This window comes from Rattus norvegicus, chromosome 17 (genome assembly GCF_021556685.1).
Source record: "Rattus norvegicus strain SHRSP/BbbUtx chromosome 17, alternate assembly SHRSP_T2T, whole genome shotgun sequence".
Lineage (NCBI taxonomy): Eukaryota > Metazoa > Chordata > Mammalia > Rodentia > Muridae > Rattus > Rattus norvegicus.
Window position 1 is genome coordinate 15,980,124 of NC_141550.1, and position 12,471 is coordinate 15,992,594.

The 12,471-nt window shown below is 43.0% G+C and overlaps 1 protein-coding gene across 11 annotated transcripts in view; it reads left to right on the forward strand.

Moving 5' to 3' along the window:
- The window catches only part of Ptpdc1 (protein tyrosine phosphatase domain containing 1), a 49,936-nt gene that overhangs the window by 13,988 nt on the left and 23,477 nt on the right, over positions 1-12,471 (forward strand). For 8 of the 11 annotated variants that reach the window (XR_015640667.1, XR_015640669.1, XR_015640665.1 and 5 more), the window contains 1 exon segment: positions 7,215-7,302. Coding sequence is in view for 6 of the 10 variants with exons in the window: in NM_001439863.1 (NP_001426792.1) it covers positions 7,215-7,302 (88 nt within the window). In the remaining 4 variants the exon portion in view is untranslated. 11 annotated transcript variants of the gene reach the window in all.

A 12,471-nucleotide genomic window follows, 5' to 3' on the forward strand; every position in this document is an offset into this window, starting at 1 on the left:
TTTTCAATGAACTTGTTTGTGTACATTGTCTGACTTGGATGCTTGACCTTTATCACTATGTAATTTGCACATATTTTCTCCCAGTCCAGTTCCTCTTTCTAGTTCTCTTAATGTCTTTGACAGAATGAAAGTTTCAACATTTATGTTTTTGTTTATTGAAAATATTCTTTTTTCATACAAAATATCTTGATTACAGTTACCCATGATTCTGTCTTCCCAGTTCTTCCCACCTCCCCTCACCTCTGGATCCACTCCCTTGCTGTCTCTCATTAGAAAGAAACAAGTTTCTAAGAGACACCAGGCATAACAAAATAGTAATGATATAATAACAACAACAATAACAATATAAAACAAACCCATCACACATAAATTGGGTAAGGCAAACCAACAGAAGGAAAAGAGCCCCAAGAGCAGGTGTGAGAATCAGAACCCCAGTTGTTCAGGCACTCGGGAGTCGTATAAAAGCACGGAGCTGGGCTGTAGTACACACAGAGGACCTGGTGCAGACCCGCGTTCTCTGTGCTGGCTGCTGCAGTCCCTGCAGGTTCATGTGAGCCCTGCTCAGTTAGTCAGAGGGCCTTGTTCTTTTGGTGTCTTCCATCCCCTCTGGCTTTTATACCTGCCTCCTCTTCCTCAGGGATTCCTGAGCTCTGAGGGGAGGGACTGGATCCTCTCTCACTCTGCACATTGTCTGGCTGCCGGCCTCTGTATTTGCTCCCGTCTGCTGCAGGAGGAAGCTTCTCTGGTGATGGCTGAATAAGGTACCAATCTATGAGTATAGCAGAATATCATTAGGGAGTCATTTTGTTGTTAATGGTTTTTGTTTTGTTTTTAAGACCAGTAGTATTCGATTTTACCCTAGGTCTCTGGGCTGTTTAGCTTTGAAACTTGTGTATGTTTAAGCTCCACTTTAAATTTCTAGGTGTTGCATTTTAAAATTCAACCCAGTTCTGTATATTTTAGGAATGCCATAGTTCCCTTGAGATATTCCGTTTGTTGCATATGGATATGGAATTGTCTAGTGTCATTTGTTATAAAACATTTTTTCCAGCCTGTTATCTGTGCACCTTTGTCAAAAATGTGCTGGCTTTGGGGCCCTGGAGATGATGCAATGGGTAGTGGCACTTGCTACAAAAGCTCAACAGACTGAGACCTGGCCCCCAAGTCCACATAAAAGTGAGAGAGCCAGCCTCACAGAACTGCCCTCTGGTCCCCACATGAGCACATGGAGCTCACCCCCTCCCTCCACACTCAAGTCATGCACGTACACTTATTGCACACACACATAATGAGATTAGAAACTTTAAAAAGTACTTGAGGTGCTGGAGAGATGGTTAAGAACAGATTTTCTTTTGCAGAAGACCCTAATTTAGTCTCAGTACCTACATCAGGCGGCTCACAACTGTCTGAAACGCTAGCTCTAGAGGATCTCTTTCGGGCTCCACAGGCATCCAGCATTCTCACATGTGGATACCAATTTGTAGATACATGACTAACTCTCTCTGTCTCTCTGTCTCTGTCTCTGTCTCTGTCTCTCTCTCTTTCTCCTTCTCTCCCGCTCTCTCTCTCTCTCTCTCTCTCTCTCTCTCTCTCTCTCTGTCTGTCTCTCCTTCTCCCCCACCCTCTCTCCCTCTCACACACACACCTCTGTATTTATAAAATTAATATTTTTAGTTGGTTAACTGTATTTTTGACTCTGCTCCAGTCTGCCTTGTTACATTGATTGATGTCTTTTCCTTGCCCCTCTCTACTCCTTGTTGCAGCTTTAAGTCTTGAGTCTGGTGATGAGCCCACCAACTTTGTTGTTCTTTCTCCACAACTGAATTGCTAGTGAGAATCCTTTGTTGTGTAAGCTTTAAAGTAAGCCTCTGTGTGTGTGTGTGTGTGTGTGTGTGTGTGTGTGTGTGTGTGTGTGTGTGTGTGTACACCCAGGTAGGGTTTAATTGATGTCTGGACTATGTTCAGTCTTCAAGAACAAAAGTATTTGTGCCTTAATTTGAGATTGGTTCAGACCTGGACTTGTTACAGGCAGCTTTTAGTGGTGAAAGGGGTAGGGTGTGAACCAGGGTCAGCTTTTGCTGCCAGTTTACCTCATTTGTTTGTTGTGAAGTCTTTTCTGAAGAATATTAATTCAGCAGCAGTTTCTTTAAATGATGAAATAGGACGGTTCTTGGAATGTTGTTTTTCCATGATGTGTGACTTGTCTCTTGGGAACCTTGCAGTCCCATAGCAAACTTCCCCTAAGGTGTAGTTAAGGTGTGAGATCACAGAAACTGCCAAATAGATTGTATGGCCTTCAGCTCTCTCCCTGAGGACTATCGGAAGCTGTTTTAATAGTGTCCAAGCCTGCATAGGTAAGAATTTCCTCAGATGTGAGTCAGATATGCAGGTGGCATTTGGGAAGGCATCATATAGAGAGGAAATATGAACTGGGGCTGAGAAGAAAACAGATTCAACCTCTTGAGGCTTTAGAAAGAACACAAATTTGTCAAGATGAAAGATTTACAAGAAATTAGAGATGTGAATGTGTCCAGGAAACTGAGAGTATGACGCTGCCCTTTTACTTGCATTGTTCTGTCACACATACACACTGCCACTGTGCTGGGACAATAAGGCACGGCTTCCGTCCCTACTGTGTGGTGGGAACAGACATTCAGATTTAAATGATGCTGTGGTGGTCGCAGGTACCCATTGTTGGATGCCCATTCGTGCTGTCATCTCAGCCTGAGTCCTACTGTGTGCTAGGCCTGGGATAGGTTCCAGAAATGCAGATGTTGGCAAAGCAGATCCTCAGAAAATGGTGTTTCCTGTGACCTTACCCAATAGAAGAGGAAAGGCAGACACTAAACAGAATAAATCAGTAAATTATATAGTATTCTAGAGTACCTTTTATCATGATCCTATTGAGAAATAATAATTGAGGATGACTTAAGTTTTAAGGTGGGTAAAGTGGAGGGTTTTGGAAGTGGAGTGACATGCTAGGTATGATAGCAGATACTTTAGATCCTATTACTTGGGAGATGGAGATAGAGGGTCAGGAGTTCAAGGTCATTGTCAGCTACATAGGACTTAGAGTTAAGAGTTGCCTTGAATCTCAGAAGAGATTTCGGATGGGGAATTAAGCATTGCTGAGACTATGAAAGACTGTAGGGACTTTTCAAGTTGGACTAAATACATGATGAGTTATGATATGGCCAGGAGCCTTGGGGGCGGTCAGTGAGTGGACTGTGGTGGTTTGAGTGAGAATGTCCCCCATAGGTCAAGATGTTTATTGTGCTGTCTTATGTAATAGGGTTAGGGTTAGGGTTAGATGAATATAAAGATATATAAAGGAATTGGAATAGTTCCTGACATGGAGTGAGCTAGTATCATTTGATTATCATCTGTCTTAGTTAGGGTTTTACTGCTGTGAACAGACACCATAACCAAGGCAACTCTTATAAGAACAGCATTTAATTGGGACTGGCTTACAGGTTCAGAGGTTCAGTCCATTATCATCAAGGTGGGAGCATGGCAGCATCCAGGCAGGCCTGGTGCAGGAGGAGCTGAGAGTTCTACATCTTCATCTGAAGGCAGCCAGGAGAATACTGGCTTCCAGGCAGCTAGGATGAGGGTCTTAAAGCCCACATCCACAGTGACACACCTCCTCCAACAAGGCCACACCTCCTAATAGTGCCACTTCCTGAGCCAAGCATATTCACACCACCACATCATCATATTATGAATGAGCATAAAACATGCTTTCATTTGAGCATCATAATGTTTACATGGATAAATTCACTCTCATTCCTGAACTGTGATTGTTGTCTAGAATCTTAGCACATTGACAGTCTTGTGCTTAAGAGTGAACAAAACCGGGCTGGAGAGGTGGCTCAGTGGTTAAGAGCACTGACTGCTCTTCCAGGGGTTCTGAGTTCAAATCCCAGCAACCACATGGTGGCTCACAACCATCTCTAATGAGATCTGATGCCCTCTTCTGGTGTGTCTGAAGACAGCTACAGTGTACTTATATATAATAAGTTAATTAACTAAAAAAAAAAAAAAGAGCGAACAAAACCTCACACATCAGAATGACAGAGAGTAGTATCAGAAGAGTAAAATCAGAAGCAGAGATGAGGGATCTGCGCAGGTGCCCAGAGTGTCCTGGTGCATGCCCACAATGCAGTGCTGGAGCCAGGCGCAACGGGGAGAGTTGGAGCACTTGCTCGATGCAACACCACAAATTCTACGAAATATGAAGAACACAGGTGCATCCAGAAAACGGAAGAGAGGCGAGTGCTGAGGCTTCTGTAGTACCTCACAGCCTAGCCTGTGAGACGGATTCCTTAGGAAGTAGAACATTACTTCCTAATGTTCTTAGATGTGTGAGTAATAGCTCGCTGCTGGACTCAAGCTTTAAGCGGTAGGTGCTAATTAGTGAAGTGTGACTCATTCTGAACAGTTGAGTCATTTGCAGGGATTTTAGGGATAAAAGAACTGTAGGATACAGTGAGCAAAACACTTGTCATTGAGTCAGGAAGCGAAGTTACATAATGTGCGATCAGAAAGTGAGAGTCAGGATTAAAATTGAAACTCCTCCTCCTGTAGGTAGGCATATGAGTAAGTCCTGTTGTGAATGGACCTCTCGGAAGCTCAGCTGTTACTGCCAGCAGGATAATTAGACGGGTGATGCAAAGGGCCTCTTACAAAGAGACGTGACTGAAGCCAGAAGAAATGGAAAGTATTACAGTATTGCAAAGTAAAATGACCAGTGTTTGCTTTGTGTCTGGCCTGGCTTTAGTGCTGTTACACATGCACACACACTCAACAACCTTACAACCTGTGAAAGTAGAGACAGAATCCTGGTTTTTCCAAAAAATCAAACAAAGCTCAAACCTGTTCATACAGTTAGCAGTTGAATAAGTTTTAAGCAGAACTTTGACTCTGTAATATATTTAAATCATGATATTTGGATCAGGAATTATGTATAATTGTACTGCGTTTCTATGCAATGGTAACATATAGACATTGTTTCAGAGATCTAAGATTTGAATTTCAGAGGTGAGTGGAGAAATATCTGCTCCAGATAAATAAGGCAGGTTTCTTCTTACCCTAACTAAAATTCTAGACAACCTTATAAGAATGGTTGGAGGGGTTGGGGATTTAGCTCAGTGGTAGAGCACTTGCCTAGGAAGCGCAAGGCCCTGGGTTCGGTCCCCAGCTCCGGGGGGGGGAAAAAAAAAGAACCAAAAAAAAAAAAAAAAAAAAAAAAAGAATGGTTGGAAAGTAGGCGGCCCAGGCTTCAGTCCCTTAGAAGTGTAAACTGGGTGAGTCTGAGGCTGCACCAGCTGCCTCCCTAGGGGTAGTTTCCAGACTTAGCTTAGGGAGGAGACCAGGCCTTCCCAGAGACGCACAGAGGGGTGAACTCAGAGGAAGGCTTTGCATAGATAAGATCTCAGAGATGATGAGGGAGACTCCACCCCACAAAGCCCTCAGAGCTTTGCTGAACTGCAGAGTGTGCTGAGTACTGATCTGTTCAAACATCTGAGGCCAGAAAACTAGAAGAGGTCAGCTGGCTGCAAGTTGGTCCTGCTCTCTTAGCCAGAGTGGGAAGGCCTCTGGATAACTGCAAACCCTTGGAAAGATTAGCAGTGCGTCTAAACTAACCCGAGTCAAGGCCAGGCTGCACCCCAACAAAAATACCAGTGGAAATTTCCAAAGAGACCAATTAGCTCCTTTAATAAAAAGTAGACAGTTAGGACTTGATGGAAATATAACCAGGATTTTCTTGAGGAAGGTAGATGAGAAGGGCTCTAAAAGGGGAAAATGGGGGAAAGTTAAAATTAGTTGGGCAAAGAGGAAAACTTAAATTTCCAAAGCGGTGAGACGGAGGTAAGCAAATTCCCAGATAAAGGCAGATTGACAGCCACAAAGAAAGAGAGGAGTCTGCATGATGTACTGGAGGGCGCAGATACAGACAGAGCTGATTTTCTATTACCAGATAGTGAGGGTCTTGCAGCTCTTTCTCAGCTGACTTTTATTATACATCTCAAACTTGTGAAAATTGACACTGCAACTCAAGTAATTATGCAAGTAATTAAAGTCAAACTTTCTATCCTTCTACACTCTTTGTTTAGTTTTTGTGGAGGCTGTAGCTTGCAGGGCATCCCTGTATCACAGGAGATGTCTCTGCCAGAGCCCCGCTGTTCATGCGACAGAGCAGGCAGTAGGAGGTTTGTTTGGAGTGGGGGTATTTGTCTTGAGATAGTGCCTCACTTTACAGCCTCAAGTTTGAGATCCTCCTGCCTGCCTCTTGTGTGGTTGGCCCTTTTGAGGACACCAATCTGCGCGTGGTCCCAGCCACACATGACAGTGCTGCCAGCCAGGGACATGGAGCTAGCACACTGAACATGTGGAAAATGGAGACAGCTTCAGAAGCCGCTGTGATGGAAATATTTCATTAAAAAAAAAGTTCTTCCTGTCAGAGTATTTTTTTCTTCCCAAGGAATTAAAATGTACCCAAGTATATGATTGTGAGTAGAAAAACAGGGCACATAAATCAGATATGAGCAGTTTTGCATTTTCGTTTTCATGTGAATTTTCAGTGTAAATTCAAGAACATAAAGCATTAAGTCTAAACGTGACAAAGGAAAGCAGTTTAATAACATAATAATTGTAAATAAAAACAGGAATTTCTGTATATTATCTGCATTTAGTTTTGACTTTTTGGTGTGTCTGTCTCTCTGTGTGTCTGTGTGTGTAGATGTGTGCATGATAGGGCACATGTGGAGGTCAAAGTACAATCTTGGTTATAAAAGTTATTAGTAAGATAGTTTATACGCCCCCCCTTTCTTTTCCTTTATTAAGATGGGGTCTTTCTATATAGCCCTGGCTGTCCTGGAACTCAGACTAGCCTTGAACGCAAGGAGAGAGATCTGCCTACCCTGTGCTGGGAATAAAGGAATGTGCCACTATGCCCACCTTTCGTGTACCTTTCTCTGTGTTGAATTTTCACACAGTACATTGGAACCTAGACTGGCTGTGTTTCAAGTGTTAGGTATCTGGGGATGCAGCTCAGTAGTAGAATACTTACTTGGCATCTGTGACACCCTGAGTTCAGCCATGCAGGGAAGGGAGAGACAGACAAGGGGCCATATAGTTAATGACTGCCATATTGGGCAGCAGATGTCTAACGTGATTAGTTAAGTAATGATCTTTTTAAAATTTTCCGACAGACGAGGATGGCTGCAGGAGTCTTGCCGCAGAATGAAAATCCGTATTCCACGTTGGTGAATGACAGTGGGCATGCTGCATACATGGATGGTAATAACCTCTTCACTGTGCTTTCTGTCGCCTTGGGGAGATTTACATTTAATAAGAGTACATTGAGAGGCTCTGAAAGAAAAGCTCTGTTCTTCCCTTCAGAGGCCCAGGTCCAGAGAACGGTTATAGCTTTCGCTTTCGGCCTCACTGTCTGGCTCGGTAGATTCCTTCACGAAACCCTGAAGAATGTCTTGCCTTTTGAAAAGGAGGTATTGCAAACCGCGTTCATCTCCTGCCTCATCATCTTAGGCCGCGATTACACGTTTGTTCCTGTCGTCACACGCCTGCCTGCGAAGCAGCCATTCATTTCTTTCCCCTTCAGTTATATGCAGGAGTCACTTGCAAAGTGTATTCAGAATTACCAGGCCCCACTCTATCAGTGGTTTTGTGTGGGTGTTTTCCTGTGGTATCAGGAGCTGTCGTAACTTACTCTCCTGTTGCTGGGCTTCTCGCCTTTCATCCTTGTGTAGTTCTGAGCTAGGAAATGGATGAAAGATTCCACTCTGGCCTTCTTGGTTGTACTAGGCATCACTCCATTGCTGTGGCAAAATAGCCAGTAAAAACCAGTTTAGGAGCCAGTGAGATGCCACCAGGCCCGAGAACCTGAGTTTGACCCCAGAACCCACCTGGTATAGGAAATCAACTCCTGCAAGTTGTCCTTTGAGCTCCATAATTCTGTACTCCCTCCCAATATAAGTAAATGTAGTATATAATAAAACTTTTAATTAATTTAAAAGAGAAAATGTTTATTTTGGGTCATGGTTTCAAGTGTTTCAATCTATGGCCAGCTGGCCCATTTCACTTGAGCCCGTGTGAGGCCAAATATAATGGAAATATATGGCAGAGAAAACTGCTCACTGGACCAGGGAGCAAAGACGGAGGGAGGGTCAGAGTCCCGGTATCTCTGTTAAGGGCATGCTCACAGTCACTAACTTCTACTAGAATCCACCCCTAAAAGGTTCCTTACCCAACAGCACCACAGACTGATAACCAAGCTTTGGGGAGGGGCCTGTGAAGGCATTTAAGATCCCAACCATGATGTGGGCCCAGTTGCCGTCAAGTGATAGCCAGGAGGACCGTCAAGCATTTCCTTCGCAGTACTCTTGTGGGATTTTCTAGAAGGTTCGCTGTAGTGCTGCTGAATAAGAGCCAGCAGGGTTTCTTCTAGCAGTTCAGATTAGGTGGTCAGAAAGTAAAGAGGAGGCCCCAGCTACAACTGTTCCCTCAGTGCTTACTGGGAACAATCAGCTCTCAGTGTATTGTGTTCTTACTGGAATCTGTCCACTTGAGGAGGGCCCCTCTCACATCAAGAGAAGTAGTGTTTCCCACATGGCTGAATCCCAAAGCCTTGTAGAGTCTCTATCTGTCTGCTTCGTCTGGCTTTAAAGGGACTACTTCTGGACCTACCATTTATAAAGGGACTACTTCTGGACCTACCGTTTATAAAGGGACTACTTTTGTACCACCATTTATAAAGGGACTACTTCTGTACCACCATTTATGGACACTAGCTGTGCCAGTCCTCTTACCTGTCCATTGTTTGGGTCTAAGAGAGAAGTACTAACACAGTCAAATGTGGAGACATCTCCATCCTGTGCTTCCCTTGTAGAGTATTCCCCTCGGGGTGACCCCAGGCAACAGCCCACAAGCCTGCTTCTTCTCGCCTTCCTTCATCAGGCTTCCCCTCTAGTGGAGGCCTCTCCAGCGGGTTCTGTCAGCTTTGTGTTAGGGTGAACTCATTACACAGGAGAGAACCAGGGCTCCAGCTATGGAGTCCAGTCAGCCAGGTCTTAGGGACACCAAAAATGCTCTATACTGTAGCTTCCTAGACATCGCAGGCAGGGAGACCATGGTGATCTGCTGATTGTTTTTTTTTAACCTTTCAATTTTTTAATTGAAAATATTAAATTTCTCTCAAATAAGTTCAGGTAATTTTTATTAGGAAAAAACATGGAAAAAATAAAAATGACTTAGTATCTAAAAACGTATATCTCATTAAAGATAGTTAAATTTCATTTTATTTTAGGGTGGAGAGTAGGTTTTTGAATGTTGGCTAATGAATCAATGGGAAATTTAATATCCAGGTACATAAATAAAATTCTTACTTTTAGAAAGTTCATTAAAAACCAGCTTTATAATGAGACAAACCTAGGTTTAAATCTTGGTTCAACCACTTGAAAACAATAGCTGTGGACAGAGAATTTCAGACCTGGAAGTAGCGAGAGTAAAATGAAGTACATACAGTTGCCAGCTAACAATTGCAGTCACTCACTCCCTCTGACCACTGCCTGTGCTCACAGGAGATGCCACTTGATTCAGTAAACACCTACCTCCCTGCCAGGATGAAAATTCTAACTCATAATACAATATTGTCAGCTATCTGAGTAGTGTTCAGACTTCTCATTTCCTCAGGATGACACCTCCAGCCTCTCTCTCTCTCTCTCTCTCTCTCTCTCTCTCTCTCTCTCTCTCTCACACACACACACACACACACACACACTCTGTCTCTGTCTCTGTCTCTCTTTCTCATATGCATGCACTCACCTACAGCAGATTCCCATTCAAGTTTTGTCAGTTTGCCTATAATACTTTTTAATAGCAAAAGGGCAAGGTTTTACCATGTAACCCTGAGTAGCCTCACAGTCTCCCTGTTTTTCAGACAATCTTGAACTATGTCAGTCCACCTGCCTTGATCTCCCAAGTGCTAGATTATGCAAGCTATAGTGTCCTGGCCTTCTAGTGAGTTTTACAGCTCTTACAAGGACCTTAGGCCTGTCCTTATGACCTTAGTCTGTTTACAGTCATGGCTTAGTTCTTTTGTAGCATGTATATCCTGCTTGTCTGCTCTTCCCTAACAGTAAGTCTGAGATTATGCAGTTCTGTTAGAAGTCTCCCAGAAGTGGCTCTGAATTTCTCACTGCGACCCTCAAGTGACCCAAGTTATCACTGTGCTTTATGACCAAATGTTAAGCTGGATCACATCAGTAAGCTGGTCCCTGCCAAGATTTACCTAGGATAAATTATCCTTTCTCCATTCATGATTAATATTTCATAGGAGGATGCTTGAAGCCATGTAACCTCCTGTTCCACATCACCTTTGACTCAGTAGTGTTAGCACCTACTGATGTGCCCCTGAGTCATACTGGGGTGGGTGACTGTATTTGTTAAGTGGCATCCTACTGTGAGGAACAATGTTCTCTTCGCTCAGCTATCTCAGGGGGTCTGTATTTCGCTCAGTGGAATCTGGTCTTCCTGTCATTTGTCTTCATGTTTCAGCTACCTACGTTCAACCAGCCAGAGCCCTGTCAGATGTTTTGCTGTGTCTCTATCATGCCTGAGACACTACATGATCTTCTCGATCATTTTGGTCCATTTCTTCCCTTGCTCTGAAAGCAGACATTTCTCCAGGAAGTCCTAGTTCATTTTAGTGGGAATTGGCCCTCTTAGAAACCTAAATCTGGGGTTGGGGAGATGACTCAGCAGTTAAGAGTACTTGCTGTCCTTCCAAAGGACAGGAATTGAGTTCCTAGCACCCACATCAAAAGTCTCATAACCACCTAGAACTCCAGCTCACAGCGATCTGATACCATCTGGCCTCATCACACACATGTGCACATGTGTGCACACATGTGCATGCACACATACATAAACACACAATTTTAAACTAAATCTAAAATCTGGGGGTGCCCATTGCTTTTGCTATATTGAGGTTCCCAAGCCTTCACAGGCAAAGCTAAGGAATATGTCCTCTCTCTCCCTCCCTCTCTCTCTCTCTCTCTCTCTGTTTTATATCTTACATTTAATGCTATATATGTCTGTGGGTGCATATTGTTGAAAACCTCAAATTGGCATTGTTACTTCCACATGTAATCCTGTTTCCCCATCTTTATAACTCACTTGTCCAGGACTGAAGCACCTGCACTTGCCCCAGCACGCTTATTTCTCTCCTCAGCCCTCCCTCCTTTTCTCAGCCTCCCATCCCTGCCTGCACACCACCTGCCTTTCCTTCACAGGGCTGTAACACTCGGGCTCCAGTTTTCCCTACCCCGACTCTGAACTCTGCTAGATAGCCCTGGTTTAGGTCTGCCTAGTAGATTTTTCTCTTAGATGGTATATTTTAAATTAGGATGTTAAGGACTGATACTTTATCTTGTTTATACTGTCTTTGAATCAGGAAACCCTAGCACCATAAGAGGGGATATGCCCCCTCATGACCTAGAAGGTATTACGTAGGAGTGCTACTCTCCTTTAAATGTTTGGCAACATTCTCCAGTAGTCGTGTAAGCCTGGGGATTTTTTAAAGAACCTTTTATGAACTAGGTTTCTTTACTTCTACTATTCAGGTCTTTTTGTGTTAAATCTTGGTAGTTTAAAGTCTTTAAGAAGCTGTACATTTCTTCTAAGTTGTCAAATTTAAGAACATAAACTTATTATTGTTACTAGTTCTGTATTGTCCTTTCAGGTGTGTCCAGCCCATGACTCACAGGCTAAATGTGACCAAGAATAGCTAAGAATGTGGCGTAACACAACATTGTAAATGTACTTGAGGTGTGTGTGTGTGCGCTGTAACTTGACTGCACAGTTCTTGAGTGTGAACTGTAAATTTTGTATGTAACGTTGTGTCACAATGTCAAGGTCAGACATATGAATGAAGTGACAGCTCATCTTTTTATCTTTTTATAGTTTATGTCAGCTGTTCTGGAAGTTTATCAGTTATATTAATATTTACATGGAGTCACTAGAAAACTACCTCGGTTTCCCTTTTTAATTTTTTTACTGCCATTCTTTTCTTATCCTTCCAATGCTTGCTTTGTGTTCTGTTTTTGTTTGTTGTTTTTGTTTTTCTCTTACCTTTTTAGTGACTGGGGTTGGAGCTTGGGTTGTTGATTGGAGCAGTATAAATTTCCTTCATTACTGGGCTATGTAGTTCAGTGTATTCATTTTCATTTTGACTCAGCCTCTGTTATGTTGATTTCCTTTGAGACTTTCTCTTTAACCCAGAAATTAATTTATACCTTCGACATTTAAGTCTTTAGAGTTTTTTCCTCTTGTCTTTCTCGTATTGATTTCTAGCTTAGTTCTTTCTTTGTTCAGAACATTCTAAGCTTCTAGTTCTTTTACAAATGATGCCAGGTCACATTGTAATTACAGTTCTTATTGAATAATTTC